The 26,101-nt window shown below is 44.3% G+C and overlaps 1 protein-coding gene across 5 annotated transcripts; it reads left to right on the top strand.

Annotated features, from left to right (window-relative positions):
- Positions 1–9,515: 9,515 nt before the first annotated feature.
- ZNF641 (zinc finger protein 641) lies at positions 9,516–23,240 on the top strand. 5 transcript variants are annotated; one of them, XM_067696352.1, is made up of 7 exons: positions 10,032–10,132; positions 10,915–11,127; positions 12,801–13,009; positions 13,633–13,724; positions 14,913–15,042; positions 15,841–15,954; positions 16,824–23,240. In XM_067696352.1, the coding sequence occupies exons 3-7, from the start codon at positions 12,826–12,828 to the stop codon at positions 17,576–17,578; spliced, it is 1,275 nt and encodes a 424-aa protein (XP_067552453.1). In that variant the 5' UTR covers positions 10,032–10,132; positions 10,915–11,127; positions 12,801–12,825; the 3' UTR covers positions 17,579–23,240. The 5 variants fall into 5 exon arrangements, with proteins under 5 accessions (XP_067552454.1, XP_067552451.1, XP_067552450.1 ...); XM_067696353.1 differs by lacking the exons at positions 10,032–10,132; positions 10,915–11,127 and adding an exon at positions 9,516–9,628; XM_067696350.1 differs by lacking the exon at positions 10,915–11,127 and having other exon boundaries at positions 9,975–10,132; positions 14,955–15,042.
- Positions 23,241–26,101: the final 2,861 nt, after the last annotated feature.

Genomic DNA, 26,101 nt, shown 5'->3' with positions numbered 1-26,101 from the left:
ATTAAAAATGGGTAGATTGCCTGAATAGACATTTTTCCAAAGAAGAGATACAGGTGGCCAACAGGCACATGCAAACATGCTCAACATCACTAATAATCAGGGAACTGCAAATCAAAACCACACTGGGTTATTACCTCACACCTGTCAGAATGGCTATCAGCAAAAAGACAACAAATAATAAATGTTGGCCAGAATGTGGAGAAAAGGGAGCCCTAGTACACTGTTGGTGGGAATGTACATTGGTACAGCCCCTGTGGAAAACAGTATGGAGTTTCCTCAAAAATAAAAATAGAACTATCATATTATTCAGCAACTCCACTCCTGGTTATATATCCAAAGAAAATGAGAAAACACTAATTGGAAAAGATATATGCACCCCAATGTTTATAGCAGCATTATTCACAATAGCCAAGATATGGAAGCAATCTAAGTGTCCACCAACAGATGAATGGATAAAGAAGCTGTGATTATATATATATATATATATATAAAATCATACATACACACACACACACACACACACACACACACACAATGGCATATTACTCAGCCATAAAAACGAGCATGAAAATTTGCCATTTGCAACAACATGGATGGACCGGAAGAGTATTATGCTTGGTGACATAAGGCAGACAGAAAGACAAATACTGTATGTTTTCACTTATATGTGGAATGTTAAAAATAAAACAAATGAATGAATATAACAACACAGAAACATACTCAGAGGTACAGAGAACAAACTAGTGGTTACCAGTGAGGAGAGGGGTGAGGGGAGAGGCAAGATAGGGGAAAGGGATTAAGAGGTACAAACTAGTAGGTATAAACTAAATAAGAAAGGCAAATATATTGTACAGCACAGGGAGTATAGCCAATATATTTACTTTAAATGGGGTAAAATCTATAAAAATATTAAATCACTGCTGTACACCTGAAACTAATATAATATTGTAAATCAACTATACTTCAATTTAAAAAAAGACAACAAATAACTAAATTAAGAAACTATACTATGTCAATGAGAAATCTGCTTAGAGTAAGTTTGTGCACTATAAAATAATGGCAATTTGAGATTACACCACTTTGAAGCCGTCTGCCTGTAACATGATATTTCACAAGTGCTAGAATTCCCTGGTGATCCTGTGGCTAGGACTCCGTGCTTCCACTGCAGGGGGCCTGGGTTCGACCCCTGGTCAGGGAACTAAGATTTTGCAAGCCTCACAGCATGGCCAAAAAAAAAAACCAAGTGCTGTCTTGACCCAGTCTTCCTGCCATGACTGAAACCCTCTATTCCACTTAACCTGCAATTTGTCAAATCCCCATCCCAACTACTTCCCTTATCAGGCTCTAACATTACTGGGTTATTTCTTTTTCTTTATTTTTTTGGCTGTGTCAGGTCTTAGTTGCGGCCTGAGTGGTCTTCGTTGCAGCCTGCGGGATCTTTGTTGTGGCTCGCGGGCTTCTCTCTAGTCATGGCCTGCAGGTTTTCTCTCTCTAGTTGTGACGCATGGGCTCCAGAGTGCATGGGCTCTGTAGTTTGTGGCATGCAGGCTCCAGAGCACGTGGGCTCTGTAGTTTGTGGCACGCAGGCTCTCTCGTTGAGGCGTACGAGCTCAGTAGTTGTGGCACGCTGGCTTAGTTGCCCCACGGCATGCGGGATCTTAGTTCCCCGACCAGGGATGAACCCGCATCACCTGCATTGGAAGGCGGATTCTCTACCACTGGACCACCAGGGAAGTGCCCACTCTTGGGCTATAATACATATATACCCAACTGCCAGAGGCCCCCTTCTCCATACCTATACCGAGGGACAGCCCCTTCTTTCTTAGGCCTGAAGAATTATTCAAAATACCCAATACCCTAGAAGCCTATGAAACCTAGCTACTCCTGTTTGCCATACATAAGCATTTCCTGCAGTTCCAGCTTACTGTTACCTATCCCTGGGTGCAAATTCCTGTGTGGCCCTGTGTGACAGCCTTGTCTAGTTTGGAGCTATAAGTAACAAAGAGTTCTGCCTTTCATCTATCTGTCTTTGAGTTGTGTCCCATCATCAAAAAAACTTTAAATCTTATAAAACATCTAGTCTTACCCTGACTGCAACACCAGCTGTCACTGACTGACAGCTGCCTGTACTTGGTTCACTATTTACACTGACTACAAATTATTTCTGCCAAGTAGTGCCAATTGCCAACTTCTTGCCTTTAAATAGTGCTTTATAAGTTTTATACCATATGCCTATATTTTTCCTTAATTTAGTCCTCACAACAGCTTTTAAGGAAAAAATGGCATGATATTACACCAATTTGATTGATGAGGTTAAGGCTCTAATCTGTCACCCAGAGGCAAAGCCAGAACTAAAAACAAATCTTCTGGTTCTTAGTTTAGTGCTATTTCTAGCACAACTTTGTGCCCACCATTCAATTTAGCACTATCTTTTAAATTAAAATTTTCCTATTTAAAGAGTACACAAGAAACTGTTAACTCCTTGTAAGGCCACTCCTTTCCTCCCCCTCAATATCAAGGACAATAGGACTTAAGGGTAAGCCACAGAACTCCCTAAGCCTTGACACCATCACCACCATTGCCAAGCATGATTTAAGGGACCTCGGAACTCTGGCACTTCTGGAAAGACAGCCCCTCTAGCCTCAACTCTGTCCACAATAGGATTGGAAGAGGGTCCACAAGTGCAGCACACTTCTAATGAGATCCTCATTCTACCACACACACCTCATCTACTCACTCCCAGCCAACCCTTATACCTTACCTCACCACTGACAAGATGACTAGACCAGTCCCAAGAAGGGGGCTATAATTAGAACTGATTATCCACCTACCCCTGAGAATACTAATCCCCTCATGTCCTATATCTCTGCTTACAACACAAGAATCCTTGGCCTCCAGATCATTCCTCATCATAGAGATTCTTACCCTATCATAGTCCTCTACACTGCCTAATTTGAATTAGACTCTAACCCCCCAAATAACATCTAACTCCTTCCACTGTGACCTCTGGAATTCAGGATTTGTCATCAGTAAAATCAAGTAAATATTCTCTTTGCTCTTCATTGCTGCCTCAAGTACCACTTTCCTCCTTCCTCCCTAAATAATGTCCTGATCCTTTGAGACATCAAGCCATACCACACACTACCCTTCCTTGTTATTATCACCTACCATAGTCCTGGTCATTCTCCTTCTTTCATTAAAGACTCCCTCAACTAGCTTGCTATCTCACTCTCCATAACCCCATCATCATTCCTGGTAATATCCATGTGGACGATCCATCTTATGGCCTGGGTTCAACTGCACAAGTATGATCATTAAAATACTGAAACATTTTCATAGCCACTAGTGCCTCCAAGACCCTGCATAGCACGATAGCCTACATTCATTTTGATGGATCCATGCCTACCCCTAGTACTGGCAGTTAAATATTTTGATTACTATCCCTGCTAATACCAAGCCTCCCAGTTCTTTGACTTTTTCTTACCTTAAATGATCTTGTCTACCACCTCAGTCACCCACTTTCACAATCATATCCTATATCTAGTTAGTACCAACAACTGCAACCCCCATCCTAATCTCCAGTTAAAGCATCCTACTCTGCCACCTACACCTTCAGCTTCAACCAATTTGTCTACCTCACTGTGACTCAGGAAAAAAATTTATCTTTCATCCCATCTTTGCTCTGTCCCACGCTACTGAAGTCTTCTTTTCACCCATTATGCAGCTTCAATTCCTAAGTCTTATCATTTACTCTATTCTTACTATGTATTAAATTGTCTATTTTGTCAACTGAAAAAAAGTGCACAATGTGAAAGTTGCGAGTTAAGTTTTATTTGGGGCAAAATGAGGACTATAGCCTGGGAGACAGCCGCTCAGATAGCTCTGAGGAATTGCTTCGAAGAGGTGTGTGTGGGGGAGGTCAGTGTATATGTGATTTTGCTGAAGGGCGATACGTGCAATCAAGCACACATTTTGGCAGAAGGTTACTGCTGGTCACAAGAAGGTTGCTGATAGTCACAAGGAGTAGATGTCTCCATTAATGATTTTAGTGCTTTCCTAGATATGAGAAGATGCAAAAAATTGGGCTCATTAAAACCTTCTCCTAAAAATATCTATCTGAAGGCCTGTTCTGTCAGTTTTTCCCAGAGCACAGAGTGCCTCATTCCTGACCTCCACCCTGAACTCCTTTTAGGGTGTGTTGAAGGTCAGCAACTACAGTGGCTAGTGACCTAATCCTTGTAGAGGCAGATGGCGAGTGACAATTTTTTTTTTTTTTTTTTTTTTTTGCAGTATGTGGGCCTCTCACTGCTGTGGCCTCTCCCGTTGCGGAGCACAGGCTCCAGACGCGCAGGCTCAGTGGCCATGGCTCACGGGCCCAGCCACTCCGCGGCATGTGGGATCTTCCCAGACCGGGGCACGAACCCATGTCCCCTGCATCGGCAAGCGGACTCTCAACCACTGCGCCACCAGGGAAGCCCAACGAGTGACAATTTTAAGGTGGCAATTTACATCATCTCATTTACTCTTCACAACAACCCTACAAAGTAGGTATAATGATTTTCATTTTATTAATTAGGAAACAGGTATATCTACATAAATCTGCCCAGGATTATAAAAATAAAAAGTGAGATTCTACGATTTTAAATGTCTGAACCACTATTTCCTTAAAAATAAACTAGGGATAAAGATAATTTATCTATCTCCCTGAGTTGTGAAGATCACATGTACAAAAAAGCATTTTGTAAATTGTGAAGTGCTCTACAAATACCAGTTTTAATTATCGACTACTGACTAGGGGACCCTTACCCTTTCTTTCCACAGGAATCCTAACCTGACACTTCCCTCAACCTTCCTCTTTCTTTTATAGTCCTAGACATAGTGGACACAAACAGCTGCACTGCCCTGTTGGTAGAAAACTCATCTCTGACATCAAGCTTCAAAACTTTGAATGGAAGAAAAGCAGTGTTATAAATGGTGATTAGACTCTAATTAGCAACTGGAGGTATGGTTTATTATAGCGGAAAAGGTTTTTGTAAGCCAAGCTGCTAATTCATTGCAATCAACTGACTAATAAAGAAACTCTTATAACACAATCCTAAACTGGTGAACACCTGCATTATATGTTTTTATTCAAACCACAGCAGAACAAGAGTTCAGAAATGAAGGAGCTAAGGCTGACAGGCAAGAGACTGAGTCTCTTAAGGTCTTTTGAAGTCCAAAGGAGAACTTGGAACCTTAAATGATTGTGACCTCTCCCTGAGCCCCAGGAAGAACACAGCTGTGTCCTGAGGAACTGTACTGCACACACTAGAATCTGGCTTTGGGTCCAACTCATCCCATTCGGTCGTTCTGAACTCTATCAACAGGGCAGCCCTGGATGACCAAGTTTCCTTAGAATGATATAATTGGACCCACCAGGTATATCACTTCCTTATAACACTAAATATAGTGACTCTCTATTACTTGATATGGCAAATTAAAAATCCTTGACCCACTATTCTAATCTTTCTATCAATTTCCCCATTTCTTCTCTACTCTAGATAGGCATGTCCACACCTGTGTGTTCTTCACCCCACAGCAGGTACACTTCTGCCTTCTGATTCTACCCAAGATGCTGTTCCTACATTTTGCCCTCAAAGCTGATCTTGAAACTCTTCCACCAGAAAGTCTTAAAAAGATGGAATCACCTGCCTGCTACTCACTGCATATTTAATTACCCCACCTTACACAGGAGTTTGGGCTTGTCCATATATTACTGTGAAAGGTAAAGTACCACTCTGGTGACAGGTGCACCAGATTATAAGTCTAAGGCCAGGGTTCAAGTCCTAATTTTGCCTTTTGGCTCACTGGATGCTCCTAAACCCACGCTGAGATAATATCTGCAGTTTGCTGATTGAAAGCTAAAGAGATGGCACATTAAAGCTAATAAGCTAAATATAAAGGTATTTTATATTTTTTTCCCTGTGATGTTAAAAAACAAAGTTCTGGCATAAAGTAGATGTTTATTAAATATTAATGACCCATTATTGGGCCATCAGGCCAAAGATGACTATTTTGCCTCCTTTTTCTTTCCTCTTTTGATATAATCTGCCAGCTCTCCCCAAATCTCTCTTTCAAGTAAAGACAGCTTGGTTATTTAACTTAATTTAATTATATGTGTGACAGAGGCAATGCTAATTGTTCATCAAACCCCATTTCCTTTTCTACTGGGGTGCACACACTGTACAGCCACCCTGCAGTTAGGTGGAACCATATGAGCATGCACCTTAGTCATGAATTCTGGCTAAGGAAATGTGTGAAAATGATGGAGAGCACTTCCAGGGCTTGTCCCTGATATCTCCAATAAGTCAGCCACAGCTTTCCTCCTTTATCTGAGGCCCACAGATTGGATGATTCCAAGGCAACAGGGGATGGTAGAACCACAAGATAGAAGAAACCTGGTCTTTCCATGATTGCAAGGAGCAGACACCCCACCCACTGGCTCCAACAAGCCTGCTACACACTGTGACTTATGTGAAACATAAGCTTTTATTATGTTAAACCATTGAGACACTGGTATTGTTAACATACCCAGATTAACATACCTTGTATTTCTCACCTGTGGAAACATAAATGCAAAGAACCCCTGGACTTAGTTCCAGGACCTGAGATACAAATCCTGGCTTAACACCTCCCCCAAATACCCTATGATCTGCTCTACAACATGGTCTATATCCTTCCTCAACTGCATGTCTGGCACATTCTCCTCTTTTTCTTTTTTTTTTTCTGGTACGCGGGCCTCTCACTGTTGTGGCCTCTCCTGTTGCGGAGCACAGGCTCCAGAGGCGCAGGCTCAGCTGCCATGGATCACGGGCCCAGCCGCTCCGTGGCATGTGGGATCTTCCCGGACCGGGGCACGAACCTGTCTCCCCTGCATTGGACTCTCAACCACTGCGCCACCAGGGAAGCCCACATTCTCTTTTTCATTAATGGAGACCTCCCCACTCTTCTCTCCCTCAAGACTTCTGTCAGGCCTATCTCTGACCTCCCACCCATACATGTTTACTTCTTTGCTCCTAGTACAAAGTATATTCCTCTACTTCAGCATTTGTCACATTTTATTGCAAATATTTGTTGACATGTGTTTCCACAGACTGAGTTCTTGAATCCACAGACAGACAATTCCTTTGGGACCTTTGACTTCCAGGATTTAGTTACAGTGCCTGGCACATAGCAAAAAATAAATATATATTAAAGGAATGTTTGTCACCTATGACCTTAAGTGAGTCACTTATTTTTTAAGTCTATAAAATAAAATTGTACAGAATTGTTCAGATGATGAAGTAATGAATGTGATTTGTAGATTATAAACAGATTCTAAGTAATCTGTTTATTCTGTTTTGTAGGCCCTTTCTCATCTTTTCCAGTCAAATCTGTCTAATGCTTCGAGGTAGCTTTGTCCAGTAGAAATAAAATGTAAGCGGCAAATATAAACACCTTAGTACCCATAATTTTAAAAGTTGAAAGAAAGAATCAACATTGTGAAAATGACTCTACTACCCAAAGCAATCTACAAATTCAATGCAATCCCTATCAAACTACCACTGTCATTTTTCACAGAACTAGAACAAAAAATTTCACAATTTGTATGGAAACACAAAAGACCCCGAATAGACAAAGCAATCTTGAGAACGAAAAACCTAGCTGGAGGAATCAGGCTCCCTGACTTCAGACTACACTACAAAGCTACAGTAATCAAGACAGTATGGTACTGGCACAAAAACAGAAAGATCAATGGAACAGAATAGAAAGCCCAGAGATAAACCCACGCACATATGGTCACCTAATCTTTGATAAAGGAGGCACGAATGTACAGTGGAGAAAGGACAGCCTCTTCAATAAGTGGTGCTGGGAAAACTGGACAGGTACATGTAAAAGTATGAGATTACCCAATAAAGATGTTAAAAAAAAAAAGTATGAGATTAGATCACTCCCTAACACCATACACAAAAATAAGCTCAAAATGGATTAAAGACCTAAATGTAAGGCCAGAAACTATCAAACTCTTAGAGGAAAACATAGGCAGAACACTCTATGACATAAATCACAGCCAAGATCCTTTTTGACCCACCTCCTCCTACAGAAATGGAAATAAAAACAAAAATAAACAATGAAACGTATGAAGCTTGATAAAACGTAAAAGCTTTTGCACAGCAAAGGAAACCATAAACAAGACCAAAAGACAGCCCTCAGAATGGGAGAAAATATTTTCAAATGAAGCAACTGACAAAGGATTAATTTCCAAAATTTACAAGCAGCTCATGCAGCTCAATAACAAAAAAACAAACAACCCAATCCAAAAATGGGCAGAATACCTAAATAGACATTTCTCCAAAGAAGATATACAGACTGCCAACAAACACATGAAAGAATGCTCAACATCATTAATCATTAGAGAAATGCAAATCAAAACTACAATGAGATACATCTCACACCAGTCAGAATGGCCATCATCAAAAAATCTAGAAACAATAAATGCTGGATAGGGTGTGGAGAAAAGGGAACACTTCTGCACTGCTGGTGGGAATGTGAATTGATACAACCACTATGGAGAACAGTATGGAGGTTCCTTAAAAAGCTACAAATAGAACTACCATATGACCCAGCAATCCCATTACTGGGCATATACCCTGAGAAAACCATAATTCAAAAAGAGTCATGTACCAAAATGTTCATTGCAGCTCTATTTACAATAGCCCAGAGATGGAAACAACCTAAGTGCCCATCATCAGATGAATGGATAAAGAAGATGTGGCACATATATACAATGGAATATTACTCAGCCATAAAAAGAAATGAAATCGAGCTATTTGTAATGAGGTGGATAGACCCAGAGTCTGTCACACAGAGTGAAGTAAGTCAGAAAGAGAAAGACAAATACCGTATGTTAACACATATATATGGAATTTAAGAAAAAAATGTCATGAAAAACCTAGGGGTAAGACAGGAATAAAGACACAGACGTACTGGAGAACGGACTTGAGGATATGGGGAGGTGGAAGGGTGAGCTGTGACAAAGCGCGAGAGAGGCATGGACATATATACAGTACCAAACGTAAGGTAGATAGCTAGTGGGAAGCAGCCGCACGGCACAGGGATATCAGCTCGGTGCTTTGTGACCGCCTGGAGGGGTGGGATAGGGAGGGTGGGAGGGACGGAGATGCAAGAGGGAAGAGATATGGGAACATATGTATATGTATAACTGATTCACTTTGTTATAAAGCAGAAATTAACACACCATTGTAAAGCAATTATACCCCAATAAAGATGTTAAAAAAATAAAGTATTAAAAAAAAAGTTGAAAGAAGTAGGTGAAGTGAATATCAACAATACATTTTAGCCGAACATATTCAAAATATTGCTTATTAGCTATTGTACATTTTGTTAATTAAGTCTTCTAAATCTGGTGTGTATGTTACAACACACCTCAATCCGGAGGCTGGTGGCTCCCGCAAATTGGACAATGCAGGCGCAAGGCCGACTTCAGACACACGTCTTGGTGAAGTCAACCTCGTTCAGAATTAGTGACTCCTCCTCAACGCTCTCTCCAGCCCCTTATCATCACCCTGGCTATCCTGAAACCTAGAAGGTGAGCTCCTTGAGGAATTCCAGACCGTTGTCTCGAGAAATCTCTCTCACATCGATCGTTGGCATGTGAGGATAGGTTGTTAAATGTCGAGGTAATTAATGAACCTGTGTGCAAAGGACCCCACGGGAGGCCGCGTGGCCAGGACGGAAGATGGTCAGTCAGGGAGAGGGCGGGGTCGAGCCGCCAAGGTCGGCCGGGATCCTGGCGCCTGGGCCCACGGCGTCCAGGGGCGTCGGGCGCCGAGATGCGGGTCCGGGCCGCCTGGGGGCCCTGGAGGCGCAGCCCGTCCCCCGCCCCGGCCCCCACGCCCCTCGGCGCCGCCGCGGCCGCCGAGCCCCGGAAGCGGGCGGGGATTTCCTGTGCCCGCCCCGCCCGCGCCCGCTGGGCCGCCGTCTCCGCCTGTCGCTGGCTCCGCGGCCGCCGGCTCCGAGGAAGCGAGGGCAGAGGGGAGGGGCAGGCGGCGTCCGGGAGGGAGGCACCGGGCCACAGGCCAAGACGACCGGGGTGAGTGGGGCCGGGCGGAGGGAGTTGCGGCTGGAGGGAGGGACGCCTGGCTTCCCGGGGCGGTGAGTGGGGCCGGTCACCCGTGGGGGCGGGGAGGAGGGTCGTCGCGGCCTCTGGGTCGCTGCCATTCTGGGGGGATGTGGGTCGGCCACACTGACACTCTGTGCTCGCCCCTCCCGTCTCCCCGTCCCCCCATCGTCGCTGTCAGGCCCCGCGGGTTCGCACCGCTGTCACCGCTCGCAGGTTACCCCGCGGCTCCTTTTTCTTCACTTGCTCATGCCCCAGTTCACGAGAAACCTGTTTTCTGACCTCACTTCCCCTGCTCCAGCTCTGCCTCTCTCGGGTTCTCTGAAATCTGACCCTCTCCAGGGGCACTGTGACAAGGAGGGCAGAAGCAACCTTACTCTGGAGCGGGCGCCCGTCCCGCCCACGCCCCGCCCGGGACAGGGGCCAGGCTTCTCTGACAGCGCGACTGTCCCTGTGTCCTTGGACTACTCATTTCGGTAGCATGGCCCTTTCTCTATCCAACAACACTTGCTGCAGAAACCAACTTCTGCAGGTGCTATGCCCCCCAGATATGTGAGGAAAAGGGGGAAGTGAAAGTCTTAGAACCCCGACTCCAGTAGGCCTGGGATCATCCTGGAGCCGGGAGAAACCAGGTTAGGGCTGACACCTTAACTGCCCAGATGCTGGCTCTGAGAGAGCAAATATTTTAGCAAATGCAGTTTGAGGACAAGTACCTGCCCCCTCCTTTGCTGATATTTCTGCTAGCACTTCCACAGGTTTTCTGTCAGTGGTCTGGAGAGGCTCACATCTGGCCTGTGAAAGAGGCTTCCTATCAAGGGACTCTGCTGCTGGAGAGATGGAGAAGTGGGTCTCAGAGGTGTCCAGATATTTACCTAGAGGTAAAGTCCTGAAAGAGGACTTTCAAACGGAGCTAGAGAATGAGGAAGACATCTGGTGAAGAGAGGGAATCCATGCTTTACATGTTAAAAGTTAAGTGAATACAGGGGCTGGAATTCAGAGGAAAAAGCTAAAATGGAACTTTTCCTTTATTGCTTTATTGGGAATTGTCCTTTCTCATGAGAATTCTCTGAAAAGGAAACCTTGTAAGCTGGGAAGCAGTCCAGGATGCTCCCATGAGGCCCTGAGACATCTCTGGACTTCTGAGATGAAAGGGAAATTTGTTCCCTTCCTGTGCATTGAGCTTAGAGTTCCCACCTACCTCTTTTGTCGAAGACAAATAGGCAAGAAAATAAACAACTTGACAGTTGTCATTACCAATCCTGGGCTCCTGGATTCTTGCAAATGTTTTTGGATGGATATGAGTGAGCCAGAACAGTTACCAAGGTTCTGACCTGTTTTTGGAAGACTTTCACTGGCTCTGACTGCTTGGGCATTGAGTAAGAATCACAAAAATATGACGTTGCCAAGCAAAAAGGGACTCTTCACAGTCTCATAGACTATTTCCCTGCTGTAAGGCAGGGAGACCGCTATCACAACACAACCTGTCCTGCTCCTAAGATGTCCAGAGCAAAAAGCCTTCAACCAGGTCCTATGCACTGCAGGATTATTAGGAATGTTTTTTTTAATCTAACCTAAATCTCTTCTCTTGCAATCAAGAGAAGAGATCTACATAGAGATAGAAAACATCTCTTTTTATTCATTGGCAGCATCATTCATCAGCCTTCTTCCCTAGTCAAGAGAAGACTATGTCCACTGTTTTGAACTTTCCCCCAGTGTACATATTTCCCATCCCTTTCTTCACTTTTGTTTCTTCTGATGGAACACACTCTGGCTTGACCATACGCTTCTTTAAAATTGAGTACATTTTTATAATGAGATCTGACTGGTTCTATCCTGTGTCTCAGGTTCTTTCCTGTGTCTTAAATCACAGGGCTGTTAATTCACCCCAGGGTCATGTTAGCAGCACCTGCTTCCCCTTTTCTACCTAGTCCAAACCCTTTCTTTTTTTCTTTTCCCAATCAGACATTAGCTCCTCACTGACCAACAGTTTCTCTTATCTTTTAGGGTTGCTTTAGAGTCTTATACTTGCTTTCCAAGTTATTGATCTTTCTACCATATTTACTACCAGTTCTCATTTTCTGCAACAGAGTGACAAGTTATATGTCTGTTTGTTGAGGCTTGTCCTAAGTAAGGCACCATTTGGTACAGCCTCATAAAAAATACACCCTTTGACTAGGATTTCTACCTATAGTAATCATTTCATTCTAAACTAACTGATGAGAATGGGATTTGTGGCAGAAAATCTTATGTGTAATTACATCTGTTTTTGTTGAGTGCAAGTCTGTTTGCATCCTGTCCTGCATATTTCCAGATTGCTTACATTCAGTGGTTGAAATTTCCAGTTAAGTATTTTCAGTTGTTGAAATTAATTGATAGCTTTTGAATTTCCAGAATTGTTCTTTTTTTTTAAAATGAAGTTCTTCCAGCCCCAAAATAACCATTTGTGACTTTGCTATGTAGCACCTGCTCTTTTCTGGCTCAGCTTCAATTGATTGGAACACATCAAGCTTTTAAAGTCCATCTTTCATCAAGCTCCTCCTATCCAGTGTCATCTTTTATCCCTGGGCTGTTCTCCATAACTCCCTTAGGAATATCACCCCTTTCCATTTTCATGGGCATAACAGATGTGAATTTGTTCCAGGTCACAATTTGGGTTTGTAGCAAAGATGCTTTCAGAACAGACTGCAGCCTTGGGGACAGGATGGGAGTCAATGAGTGTTCAGCTGGATGGAGCAGAGCCCCAGGTGGAAAGGGGAAGCCAGGAAGAGGGGCCATGGAGGACAGCACCAGGGCCACTGGAGCACCTGTGCTGTGACCTTGAAGAGGAGCCACAGTCGCTTCAGGAGAAGGGTGAGAGCCCGGAGGGGGTGTGTGTGGGAAGCACAGTGCAGAGAATAGTCTTCTAATCTCTGTTGAAAAAGTAGAGTTAAAAATCCCCAAATCGCCATGGACTGACTGCACAGCATAGTCAGTACCAGGACTAGGTCACAGAAATATAAGGAACTTCTGGACTCTGGTCACAGAAATACTAATATAATGAACACCTGGATTCTGCAAACCATGTAACTGGGCTTCTCCCGTTTCTTGCATAATCACTCCCTCCACGTGCTACATGGTTAGTGGTAACAAATATGGGAGACAAAGGAAGTGACAGAAACACTGACTGCTGTTGGAAAACACACTCAGTAAAATGCACTTTACAAGATGAAAATTACATTCAAATAATATAAGTTCAAACCACAGCTAGTCGAGTAGAAATGGATGAGATAAATACTCTACTAACAACCACTCAGTACCCTTTCAGGATATTTTGAGGGAGGGTCTTTTCTACTACATTTATGCATTGGAGTCTTACCAATGGGTATAAATATAGAAAAAAAAAGTGACCCTTAAGCCCCTCTAAAATAGGGCCCAGGCTCTAACTGGGAAAGATGGATGCTCCATGTCTAATGGTTCCTCTCTCCCCTCACCAGCTCAGTCGGCTCCCTGGGTTCCTGCCATTCCCCAGGAAGGGAGCACTGGAGATTGGGAGATGGCAGCTGCACTGCTTGCAGCTGGATCACAGGTGGGCTGTGTTCTTCCTTTGGCCTCTCTCAGGGTTTTCTCAACGCTGCCTTTCTACAGCCTTTGCATCATTCCATTGATTTGTCATTTCACATGACCACTAATGGTATGTCCATTTTATGTCTGAACAGATTCTGTCCCTTTCCAAGGGGCTCATAATACCGTTTTAAAAAATGAATGGAGGCATGATGAGAAGAAGGGAATTCCTAGAGGTTAGGTGTTTTTTTTTTTTTTTAATGGATGGCTGTGCTATCCACAGGGGGAATTTAAGAATAATTCATTAATGTCCTTTAAGAAATGAATCTGGAAATATTAGGAAAAGAGGACCTGAAGGAAGCTTAGAAGAACATAAAGTAGGCAGGATTGGGTGGATGATAGAGCATTTATGGAAAAGAATAGAAGATAGAAAGATGTAAAAAGGGGCAGAGCCAGAGAGAGAAAACAGGTTTAGATTCAGAAGGCAAGGGGAGAGCCGTGGGAAGACAGTAATAATAGTAGTAGTAGTATCCATACTCCCAAAGTGCTTACCATGCTTGCTGTTCTCTGAGTGCTTTATGTATATTAACTCATTTTACCCTGAGAGAAACTCAGTTACCCCATTTTACAGATGAGAAAATTGGACAGGAAAAGATTAAGGCACTTGTGTAAGGTCATACTGCTAATAAGTGGCAGAGCTCAGAGTCATTTGGCTCCAGAATCTGGGCTCCTAACTGCCACACTATGCTGCCTTAAAAGACAAGGATATGGCATAATAGGGGAAGGGGGCAAGAAAGAATATTTTCTCTATATTCTTTTGTGCTGATAGGAAAGGAAAGGTCAAGTGGAGAAAGGAGGAGCTAGGACACAATTTCTACAAGGAAAAGAATAAGGCCGGTGAGAAGAGACTGGGCAGACACCTGTAACTAAACAGAGGGACCAAAGAGTTTGTGGTGCCTCCAACTTCTCATGGTCCCAATTTGGGAAAATCCTCTACAGCCGTTTTCCTCACTCATTCACAGACCATTACCTTTACCCCCTTCCTCATTTCCTCTTCACCAAAACCATATGCCCTGCCCAGGGACCTCTGGGCAGTTCTTTTTCTAGACACTCTCTTGCCCTCTCCCCTCTACTACTACCTCAGCCTTTTATACTGAGAACCCATTTCCCTTAAGGAACAGCTGCTGACAGATGATGCTACATTTTGTTTCAGGGCCTGGTAACCATCAAGGATGTGTCACTGTGTTTCTCTCAGGAGGAGTGGCGGAGCCTGGACCCTTCTCAGACAGACTTTTATGGAGAATACGTCATGCAGGAAAACTGTGGGATAGTAGTCTCTCTAAGTAAGCATGACCTTCCCCAGCCACTAAATGACTGTGCTCTGGGAGAATGGAGTCGTCTGCTCCAGGGCTGTTGGAGAGCGTCTATTTGGGGTTCTTTTCTAGGCAGAGAATCTGTCTAAGCTTCCACTAGAGAAAGAATGCTAGAGTTAATTCAAAGGGAATGGAAGTAAAGTGTCATATTTTTAAAAACAACAAAATGATGTGAATTATTAGAGAAGAGAACTTTAGGCTCTTCTTGGTTGGGAATTGGGAGGTTCTTTCAAAGCAGAGAGAAGGACATCTAAGAGATGGAACTGAGTCCTTGGAAACTCAGAAACCACCTAGGGAAAGATGGGAGTGTAGGTGGTGAGACAGCTGCAGTAGGGCTAATTAAGTGAAGTTATGACCAGAAAAGACAGTGGGACTGGAAGTATTTGAAATTTGAGTGGAAGAGAGCACTCATTGGGAAGAAAGTATGATTTTCTGAAAGAAAGAAGAGGGACTGAACAGAAACGGGAGGGGGGAAGAGGGAAAGGCTTGTATCTGGCCTTCTATCTTTTCATGTTTTAGTATTTCTCTGCTGATGTGGTTGCGCTGTGTCTTAGCTGCGGCACACGGGATCTAGTTCCCTGACCAGGGATCGAACCGGGGCCCCCTGCCTTGGGAGCATGGAGTCTTAACCGCTGTACCACCAGGGAAGTCCCCTGGCCTTTCTTTTATCTATAGAGTTCCAGGGAATAATCTAGGAAACAGCTTTTTTCAGAAATGAGAATTACGGTTGAACTAATTGACATCTCTGTTTTCCTTTCGCATGGGCAGGATTTCCAATCCCCAAACTGGACATGCTTTCTCAACTAGAAGGAGGGGAAGAGCAATGGGTTCCTGACCCCCAGGACTTAGAAGAGAGGGACATTCTGAAGGTCACATATACAGGTAATGACGTAGAACACACTCAGCCACGGCCTTCACCCCTTTTGGAGTTTCATCATTACACGGCCCTCTAATCCGTCCTCTGCCTCAGAGAGTTACAGTACTGAAAGGTTTAGAGATCTTTTTCTTCAAAAGCAAGACGGTGTAACACAGTGGTTTAGAGGGCAGGCTCTGGAGCTAAACTTTGTGGATCTGAATCCAGGACCATACCTGTGGAACCTTGGAAAAGTAATTAACTTATCTTTGGGTTCCTCATCTATAAATTATCGTGAGATTTAAATATGTAACCATAGTAGAACAGTACCAGCCACATAATAAGCACTCAGTAAATGTTAATTGTTGTGGTTGTTCAACCTGCCACCCATTGTGGAAATGCCTTCCACAGTGTCTCTAGTGCTGACAGGTGGTCACCCAGCCAGTGATGATTGTAGCACGTTTCTTAACTCTCTCCATCTATGCTTAGGCAGGAAGATGGTGATTAATAGTTTTTTTTTAAGTGCTAAATAAATAACACTAATAAATAAGTAACAACAATAGCATAGACCATTTACTAGTGCTTACTATATGCAGGTACTATCTGTCTTATAGCATCTATCTTATAATGATTCCCATTTTACAGAAGAAGAAATGAAAGCCTACAGAAGTTAAGTGGGAAAGCTGAGATTCGAAATTGGGTATCTGTCTCCTAAGCCTAGGCTTTTAACCTCTGTACCTCTTGCACTGTCTTATACAACATTAAAATCTGTTCTCTCAGCCTTTATGGGGTGAGGTTTAGGCCCTAATAGGCATCATACAACCTCACCTCTGACTCAGGTCCTGGGGTACTCCCTTGTGACTCCCCTCTTGGGGTCGGTATTTTCCCTTCTCCACAGGAGATGGAAGTGAGCACGAAGGGGATACCCCTGAACTAGAAGCAGAACCTCCCAGAATGTTATCTAGTGTGTCTGAAGATACCGTTCTCTGGAACCCAGAGCAGGATGAGAGCTGGGATTCCATGCCCAGGAGCTCCAGAGGCATGCTCCTTGGCCCACCATTTCTTCAGGAAGATAGCTTCTCAAACCTTCTGTGTAGCACAGAAATGGATTCCCTGTTAAGACCGCACACGTGCCCCCAGTGTGGGAAACAGTTTGTGTGGGGCTCCCACCTTGCCAGGCACCAGCAAACACACACTGGGGAGAGGCCCTACAGCTGCCTCAAGTGTGAGAAGAGCTTTGGGAGAAGACATCACCTGATCCGACACCAGAAAACCCACCTACATGACAAACCCAGCAAGTGCTCTGAGTGTGGCAAGAATTTCCGATGCAACTCCCATCTGGCCAGCCACCAGAGAGTACATGCAGAAGGCAAGTCCTGCAAGGGCCAAGAGGTTGGAGAGAGCCCTGGGGCTCGGAAGCGGCAGCGCGCTCCCCCAGTGCCGAAGTGCCACGTGTGCACTGAGTGTGGGAAGAGCTTTGGCCGACGGCACCACCTGGTGAGACACTGGCTGACGCACACCGGGGAGAAGCCCTTCCAGTGCCCGCGCTGTGAGAAGAGCTTCGGCCGTAAACATCACCTGGACAGGCACCTGCTGACCCACCAGGGACAGAGTCCCCGGAGCAGCTGGGACAGAGGGACATCTGTCTTTTAAAATCTGTTTCTGTTGCAGCTGTGGTCACATCTTTCAACCGGTGCTACCAGGAGTCTCTGCCAGAGCTGACCCTCTCCTGCACCCCCGTGGCCAGAGTCATGAGTCCCAGTCCATCCCTAGAAAGATGAGGTTCCAGCATTGGCCAGAGTATTTCTCACCAGTTCTATGAGATGCCACATAAAGTAGAGTTCTTTGGGCAAAACTTTTGGGAAACAGTGCCTACTGCATGGGCTGATATTCAGCCTGAGCCCATTCTCCAGGGTACAGTGGTACCAGCAGTTTTTGGCTAAGGCCCAAACTGCTTGGATTGGTTGGTTGGAGCTTATGCCATACCAGTCGTTAAATATTTTGAGTATCACCCTTCCATAACATAACTATTCTCTCTCTCTCTCTCTCTCTTTCTCTTTCTCTCTCTCTATATATCTATATCTACATCTATATCTATCTATATATATACATATATATATATATGAAGAGAAAGACCATATTGGCATATTAAAGGCTCTGAAAATTTATGCAGTAGAGCAAATGGTTAAGCCTCTTTTAATGCAGTGTTTCCTAAATTTATTTGACTTCAGTATCCTTTTTATCTCATATCCCACAGAACTGGTGACTCCATGAAACATACTGGTGAACACTGGGTTAGAGAGTAACGAGGAAACAGGAAAGAGATAGTGATCAGGCACCCAGAGCCCCCTTTTTTATCCAGATGAAAGCTGAGGGGCCGACCTTCTTATTGTGTGGGCCCATCATCCTTACACCGATCATCTGAACATACATCCACACCTCTCACCCAACCTGCTGAAAAACAGAAACAATAACCTTCTCACCCCTATTCCTGCTCCCTTCACCCTGCGTATACATATATCCAGCTGAGAGACCACACTACAGTGCTAAGAGATGGACCTTATACCCCCAAGTAACCCAGGCCCACACAGAAGAAAAATACTTTATCCCCTTGAACAGACCCCTTTCCTCTTGACAGTGTCTTTATGTGTCTGTGTATCTGTGTGCAGGGTCTTTGAAGAGAGCATGCAAAGTGCAAACTGTATAAGCTAGATTTTCTAGGGGCTATGTTCTGGGGATGAGGGTAGTGGGGATTGTAAGGATTTTTTTGTTTTGTTTCAAGATAGTAAGTAAGCTGAGTGATCAAGGGAGCCCTAGTGGAAAGGGTTAAGTTGTGGGAGTTGAGATATAAAGCCTTCCCCAGTATCACTGAGATCAAGACAACTGTGGATATTTAAGTCTAGGTCTGAATCTCTGGGCCACAGATTCTTTTTGCCAAAGTGGAGAGAGAAAGAGACATCCTCAGTGAGGTGAGCTGTTTCTTAATTGATTTTAAGCAAGGTACATATAGAAGCTTTGTGCTTAGTGGATTTTTTGGTCTTGTTTGAAGTGCTGCGAAATTAAGGCAGGAGTCACAGTGCCTGCAGGTTGTTATCGTCACTCTTGTTTGACCTTGACTGCCTCATCAAGGGGGCAGAGTTATTCTTGTGGATCTCATTCCCCTAAACAGAACTTTAGGGGAAATGGCTGTGGCTTAGCTATTCAGCTGATGCAGGGTAATGAGCTTTCTGGTTGATTTTCCTCCCAATTCTGGAAAGGTGTCTGCACTAAGACTCTTAACTCCAGAACTTGCATAAGTATTCTAGCATCCATTAGTTGATGAGTTGGTCATTGTTTCTCTTTGTTGATGATGTGTTAATACCAATCTTATCATTTAAAAATTACCTTGTATGTAAGAACAGTTTGGGGTTAGGGAGGGAGAAAAGCAAAGAGGATGGAAGTGGGATATTTTCTCTTTAATGCTTAGATTCCGGTTTTTCCTTAACACACGTTTCTCAACCACAGTTGGTGGAATTAACCAGAGAGGCAAGAGGAAGTTAGCTGCAACAGTCTAGTTTAATGACTGTTCCACTTCCTTAGGAAAAACTGGGTGAATCATAGCTCCTTAGAGTCCTGGGCCCAAATGGAGCCAAAAATAGGGTCATTTTGCTCACTGGGCTTCTTAGAGTGGATATGACTTGAGCAACCCAGCCCCTACCTCCCTTCTACTCAGAGCAACCTTCCCTCTTTGCCCAGAATGTACTTCTCTTGCTTATGTTCCTATGAATAGAGCAAAATGGCCAGCCCTTTGTAAGGCATCCTTGTCCCAGGTCCTCAGAGACAGGAGCATTTTAGGATCAGTATTAGGAGATGCCCCAGGGCACAGGAAAATATTGGGTTCCACTGGCAAAACTGGACTATGCCATTTCTTTTACCCTCCCACTATGCCTCATTCATTAATACACATCAGCTCTTTGTGAGCAATGGTTCAGTACCTGTTTTGGATCACAGGCCCTTTTGAGAATCTGATAAAAACCAGAAACTCACTTTTGAGGAAAAAAAGATCTTAGTAATTCACTTAGTTTTGCATACACATTTAACAGGTTCAGAGCTCATCCATGGAGTCACTAAACAGGGGTCACAGAAAGGGAGTCACCCTGACCCAATATGGTCATTATATATTTGTGTCAAGAATTACAAGGCAAGGATCACTAAACATTTTAAGGACTAAGATACCAGAGGCAACAGGATATAAGGAGTGTCTAGTCTTTAATGACTTGAAGGGTAGTGCTTACATTCTACTCTATGTTTTTTAAAAAATTCATATGACATGCTGACAAATCCAGCTCCTCACGAACCTTGTTTTAAAGACTTGTATGAGGTGACTGTCCGTACCATCGGATCATGCCTCTTAACGACCAGGTGTTAACCTCCAGCCTTTGATCTGCTTTAGTAATTGTAAGGTGAGAAAATGAAGCCCCCAAAGTGTAGGTGCACTCATAGCACCCAACTGAAAGGCAGCATGGCGTCTAAGGGCATTCTGCAGAAGGGGCATCCCTTTAGGTCATTTCTGCTGTACTGCTGTCTTCTCTACCTCCGTCCAACACCACTTCCCTTGGACGAAAAATAAAATAAGCAACAGCCATCAGCTGGGCAAAGAGATTTGAGTGGTTTTTCCCACAGGGAATACTCCCATCTTCCTCCCAACTGCCTCTGCCACATGTCTACCCTATCCTATCCCCTTTAAATAAAAAATATCTCCGTGTTCTCTCTGAGCAAAATGTAAAATAGGGAAGTCCATCTTTAGGGACCTGTCACCTTTTTCCCTCTGTGTGGTGCCTCTACCCTATTCAGAGCCCAAGTATCCTTGCCTTTCCACCCCATCAGAGTATCTCTGCAAAGAATCCCTTACAATGGAGATTGTAACCAAAGGGTTAGCTTTCTCAGAACTATCTACATTTTAAACTGTAGTTCTGATAGTGGAAGTGGAAAAGGGAAAAGATTTTCCCTTGTTAAAGTGATGTTACGCCTTCAGGGAGCAAAGGGGTGATGACTGGGGACAAAATCCTCCCTTTTCCAGCACTCCTACAGTCAAACCACTGTTTCCTATTTCCATCAAGGGCAAGGTGAGCCCTGACTCAGAACCAGAGGTTCCAGAAGACAAGTTCTTTCCATCTCTGTTCAGTTGAGTACACTGGATGGGGGTGAGTGGGGTTGGGCAACAACGGAAAAGTGAAATCTATTCCCTTAGGCCCCTTAGAGATCCTGAGATGGCAAAGTTTACTTCTATTCCTCAGAGTGCTGTACTAGGCCATGGATCTCAAAATGCAATCTTCGGACCAGAAGCATCAATATCACCTGAAACTTGTCTTAGAAATGCAAATTCTCACCCTGGACAAACTGAATCAGAAACTTTGGGGATGGAACCCAGGAATCGGTCTTTTAACATGCCTTTTAACCAGGGTATTTGATGTAGGCTTAAGTTTAAGAACCACTGGCTAGGAGATTCAAATTCCATTTTAATCAGTGGTTCCTCACCGTCTTCAAATAGGGAGAGATGGAATCTTCACACCCCTGTTCTCAGATTTATTTTCTGCAAAATCCTAGGCTAGTTGCTCCTCAGTTCAATTCCTCTCGAGTCCCAAGTTATTCCCCCACCCTTAAGTCAGTGAAAGAACTGGGTTAGTCACCAATTTCAGAAACTGTGGTGGGGTAACTACCAAGCTGTTGTAATTGGTTGGGGCTGGAGCTTCTTAAATGGGTATTGAGAATTCATGGGTCTAGAAATCTGAAAAGACAAAAAGGAGCAGACACCTCAAAGAAGGTAAATCCAATGTAAAACCGAAAAATCCAAAGAAATGGTCCTCCTTTGTTAGTTATCTGGTCCTTTTTCAGGCCTAATAAGTTGCCCTGGAGGTAGGCGGGGTGGGCATTTAGCACAAAGGTAGAGAGTAAGGCCATCTGTCCCAAGCCCCTAAGGACCCACGTATTCCTACCCCACAATTGCACTGGAGACCAATAAGGGGCCATGCAGAGGATTCCTAACCATGATTTGGCCAACCCAAATCATGGGCAAGGGCAGCAGGAGTATTAGAGAGGCCCCAGGACATAAGAGGAAACCAGGGTCATTTAGTAAGATATGACACAAGCAAGATTTGAACCTAGACTCTGTTTACTAGGTAGAGGTTGTAACCAATTAAGCCATGGTACCTATGTCAAAACTGCTTCCTCCTGCTTTGAAGATTCTGTCCAGTTCAGGCTACAGGAAGGGATCTGTCTTGCAGGCCCTGGCCCTGATACCTCCTCCACCCCCTCTCCTAGACATACCCATGAAGATAGTTGCAAACCTGCCACCTCTGTGGGGCTCTGCAGCGTCAGAAGGTTAGAGTGAACCCAGGTTTCTTTGGGGGAGGCAATCAACCCCTGTCTCCTAAGGCAGAGAAGGGTGGCTCCAGCTTTCTTCAATTCCAGGCCTCAGGCTCTCCCTCTCTCCTTTCCTGCCACAGCCTCCATCCAGTAAGCAGAGCTCTTCCTCCACTCTTCACTCCCACTTCTGTTTTTCAGTTGGTTTGGTTTGGCTTTCTGTTTTGTTTTGCCTGGGGAATGCCACACCTTTCCAAGGGTATTTGTTCTTCCCAATTCCTATCCTTCTTCCATTATAGTTTCTCACTTCAAGTTTCTAGCCAATTCCATTCCATCGTGAGCCCACTTGCTACCTGTCCCTCTGCCTATCGTCCCGTTTCTTTTCTGTCATCTTCAAGCCTAAGTAGAGTCCATTGCTCATATTTCCCACTTTCTTCCCTCAGATTCTTGGCTTGGCTGTAGCATCTCAGCTGCCATCTCCCCACTCTACCTCTCTCTCTCATACACATCTCCGCACATCTGGACTTGGCCAAGGTTGCCTGTACTGCCAAATCCAGGCTCTTTACTCCCTCCCTACAGGCTCTTCTTCCCTTGATGAAGTTTCCATTTTTTGCATGCTTACTACGTCCCAGGCACTGGCTGTCCCAGGCCTGGGAGACTGAGTATGGTGATGGCCCCTGTACTTAGCATGTTCCTCAGCCGACCCCTCCACTGCCACCACTTTCCTGCCACACCTCAGGACACTGTGCGCCAAGGGACCCTCTTCCAGGCAACTCTGGGGGTGTATGCCCACTGGCCATCCAGCCCAACAGCCTAGTGCCTGCCAGATTTCTAGCTATTGTCTGACTTGGTTCCCTCTGATGGACAGTGAACTTCCCATTGATTACCCAACCAGGGACCTTCATCTGTATCTTTAGAGATCTATAATACAGTATGATCCCTGTCAGTTGAATAAAGGATGTATTGGCTGTGTCGCTGACTTCCTTTCTCCATCCTCTCCTCTCCCTTCCATTCTCAGCTCTTCTCTCCTGATAAAAAGGCTGCAGCAGAGTGGGAAACACCAGATGGCTCCAGGGGGAGTCACGCAGCCATGCAGGAGCCCCCTCGCTGCCCCTCCCAAAACACACACCTCAAGATACCACAAGTTAGGTCTCCCCACCTCCCTCCTAGTGTCTTGGCTCCCAGATGTCACTCCCAACAACTAGGGAGGCAACCCATTCTGGAGCCTCAGGGAGCAGAGTGCTGAGCAGGCCGGGCCAAGGGTGAGCTGAGTGAGGGCCTAGCACATGAATTTAAGGACGCCTTCCATCTCAGGGTCGTTTAAGGGCTGATCCACTCTTGAGAGACCCTTAGAGTGCTGAGCCTGAGTCTGGAGCCTGAGGTGGTGGTGGTGACTGAACTGACCCCCTAGACAAATTTGCAATTATTGGGGGTTTGGGGGGAGCCAGAGGAAACCTGCACAGATGGGGTTAGACAGGAACTGGGTCCACCAGATGCATTCACCTTTGAGCGTGAAGAGGATGGGCATCTGGTAGAGGGTATCAAGAGGACAGGGTAAGAAACAGTGTGGGGAAAAAACATGGAAACCTGGCCTGGGTAAAACCACCAGCCTGTGACCCACTGACATGGCCTCTCACCCATGGAGCTTCACTGGGGTGGGGAGAGGGAATCACTTTGCAGGCATTGGGTGCAGCCCAAAGGCTTTGCTCTTCTTCATGGGAGTTGCCTTCAAGAGCTTCAGTCCTACTGCTTAGGGGGTGATCTGCCTCTGCAGCTTTCTTAACACCAGCCAGGCTGTTTTGCTACCTGCCTCGTACTGCATATGTTTCATTATTTTCTTGCGTTCACTCTTACTTCCCCCCCCCCCCCAGGCACTTGGAGTAAAACGTTTGACATGTCTGATCTTTCCCCTAACCAAAAAGGGGAAGAGGGAAGGAACTGACAGAGGGAGGAGAAACACAACTGTGATTGTTCATTGATGGGCCTGTTCTCTCAGCCAGTTCCAGTGGTCGACTGAAATCCTGACTTCCTTCTACTTACTCTCCTATCAGTGTCTTTCCTAGCATTGACAGGACTCATGCTGACACTCCGTCAGTCTTCAGTTCCTCTCTTCCAAATTCTTTGGCTTTTTTAAAGTCCTTTCCAGCATGGTGTCCATCAATTAATTCCCCAAGCAACCTGTCTTCCTGTCCTTGCTAGGCCCTTAGGTTTTGGCTGGATCTGCAGCCCAACCAGACAGCCTTGCCATGTTAGAAGTCCTCAGAGGAGAAAGAAGAATAGGAGAAATCTATTGCTTTGAGACCACTGACAAATGGAAATATTTTCATGTTCTGAAAACACACTCCCCCCAATGTGTTGGAGAACACTTTTCCCTACAAGAAACCGCTAAATTATTAAAACACTTAAGTGTATAAATGAATTCTAAACTTCTGACCTTTCCCTACATAAAAAAAGATGTAGAGCTAATGAGTAGATGGTGAGGCCCCACTCAACATCTATAACTGTAGTGAAGAGAGCACTGGATTTGCAGTTAAAAGTCAATTTCTAAATTGTACATTTTCTAAACATTAGCTTTTTAATTTAAAATCTAAGAGATTGTAGTGAAGTAAAATGAAATAGTGCATGCGAAAGTATAAACCACCTTATAAACGAAAAAGCTATAACTGACAATTATGTGGAAATTTCTAACTTCTTTTTGAACAAGTTACAATTTATACGAATCTGAAAATGTGTTAAATGAAACACATTTCTATGTGTTTCCTACAATTCCCATCACCTTCCCTCACAATAGAGAACCACTTAGATTTTTTGTGTGTAATCTTCCAGAGTTTCTTTATACAATTGCAAAGAGATATGTTTTCCTTCATTTTACACAAAAGGTAGTCTGTATACTCAATGTCTTGAATTTTTTCCACTTAATTTATCTTGGGGAGCTTGTCATAACAATACATAGAGAATCTCCCCCTTTTTGTAGCTGTATGCTGTTTCACTGTATTGAAGGTTCACAGTTTAACCAGTCCCCTAGTGATATTTCCATTAATATCATTTAGTGCAATGCTGCAGTAAATACCTTGGACATAAGTCTTTTCACAAATGCATTAGTATCTAAAAGGTAAATTCCTAAAAGTGGTTCCACTGGGTCAAAGGACATCTGAATTTGTAATTCTGAAAGCCAAATTTCTTCCACTGAGGTCATGGAGATTTACACTCCCACTAGCATTGTATGTGAGTGCCTGTTTCCCCACAGCCTCACCAATGGAGTAGGTTCTTAAACATTTTAGATTAAAAATGCTGTCTTATTGTTTTAATGTGCATTTCCCTTATGAGTAAAGTTACACTTTTTTCATATATATATATATATATATATATATATTATTTTTTTTTTTGCGGTATACGCGGGCCTCTCACTGTTGTGCCCTCTCCCGTTGTGGAGCACAGGCTCCGGACGCGCAAGCTCAGCGGCCATGGCTCACAGGCCCAGCGGCTCGGCGGCACGTGGGATCCTCCGAGACCGGGGCACGAACCCGCGTCCCCTGCATCGGCAGGCAGACTCTCAACCACTGCGCCACCAGGGAAGCCCACTTTTTTCACATTTTTAAAGGCCATTTGTATTTTTTTTCAACAACTATTGAATATTTGATGCTAGAGGACATTACAACTCTAAAGTCCAACAATTTTCTGATCATCGTTACACTAGGCAGTTGAGATAAAACAAGAGCAAAGAATTGATGTCAGGGATGTCCTATTTGCTCTGACCAAGGTTAAATACCCGAATATGCCACTAGAATGTGAGCACTGAAAAGTGGGGATTATGTTTTATCCATCTTTAGTCCC

The sequence above is a fragment of the Pseudorca crassidens genome, chromosome 11 (genome assembly GCF_039906515.1).
Source record: "Pseudorca crassidens isolate mPseCra1 chromosome 11, mPseCra1.hap1, whole genome shotgun sequence".
Lineage (NCBI taxonomy): Eukaryota > Metazoa > Chordata > Mammalia > Artiodactyla > Delphinidae > Pseudorca > Pseudorca crassidens.
The sequence above is the reverse complement of the archived record's forward strand: the minus strand, read 5'-3'. Positions and strand labels throughout refer to the sequence as shown.

Coding starts and splice junctions, on each gene's coding strand:
- ZNF641 (XM_067696353.1), top strand. CDS start 12,826: ATGCTTTCAGAACAGACTGCAGCCTTGGGGACAGGATGGGAGTCAATG. Junction 13,010..13,632: donor ACAGTCGCTTCAGGAGAAGG/GTGAGAGCCCGG, acceptor TCCCCTCACCAG/CTCAGTCGGCTCCCTGGGTT. Junction 15,955..16,823: donor TCTGAAGGTCACATATACAG/GTAATGACGTAG, acceptor CCTTCTCCACAG/GAGATGGAAGTGAGCACGAA.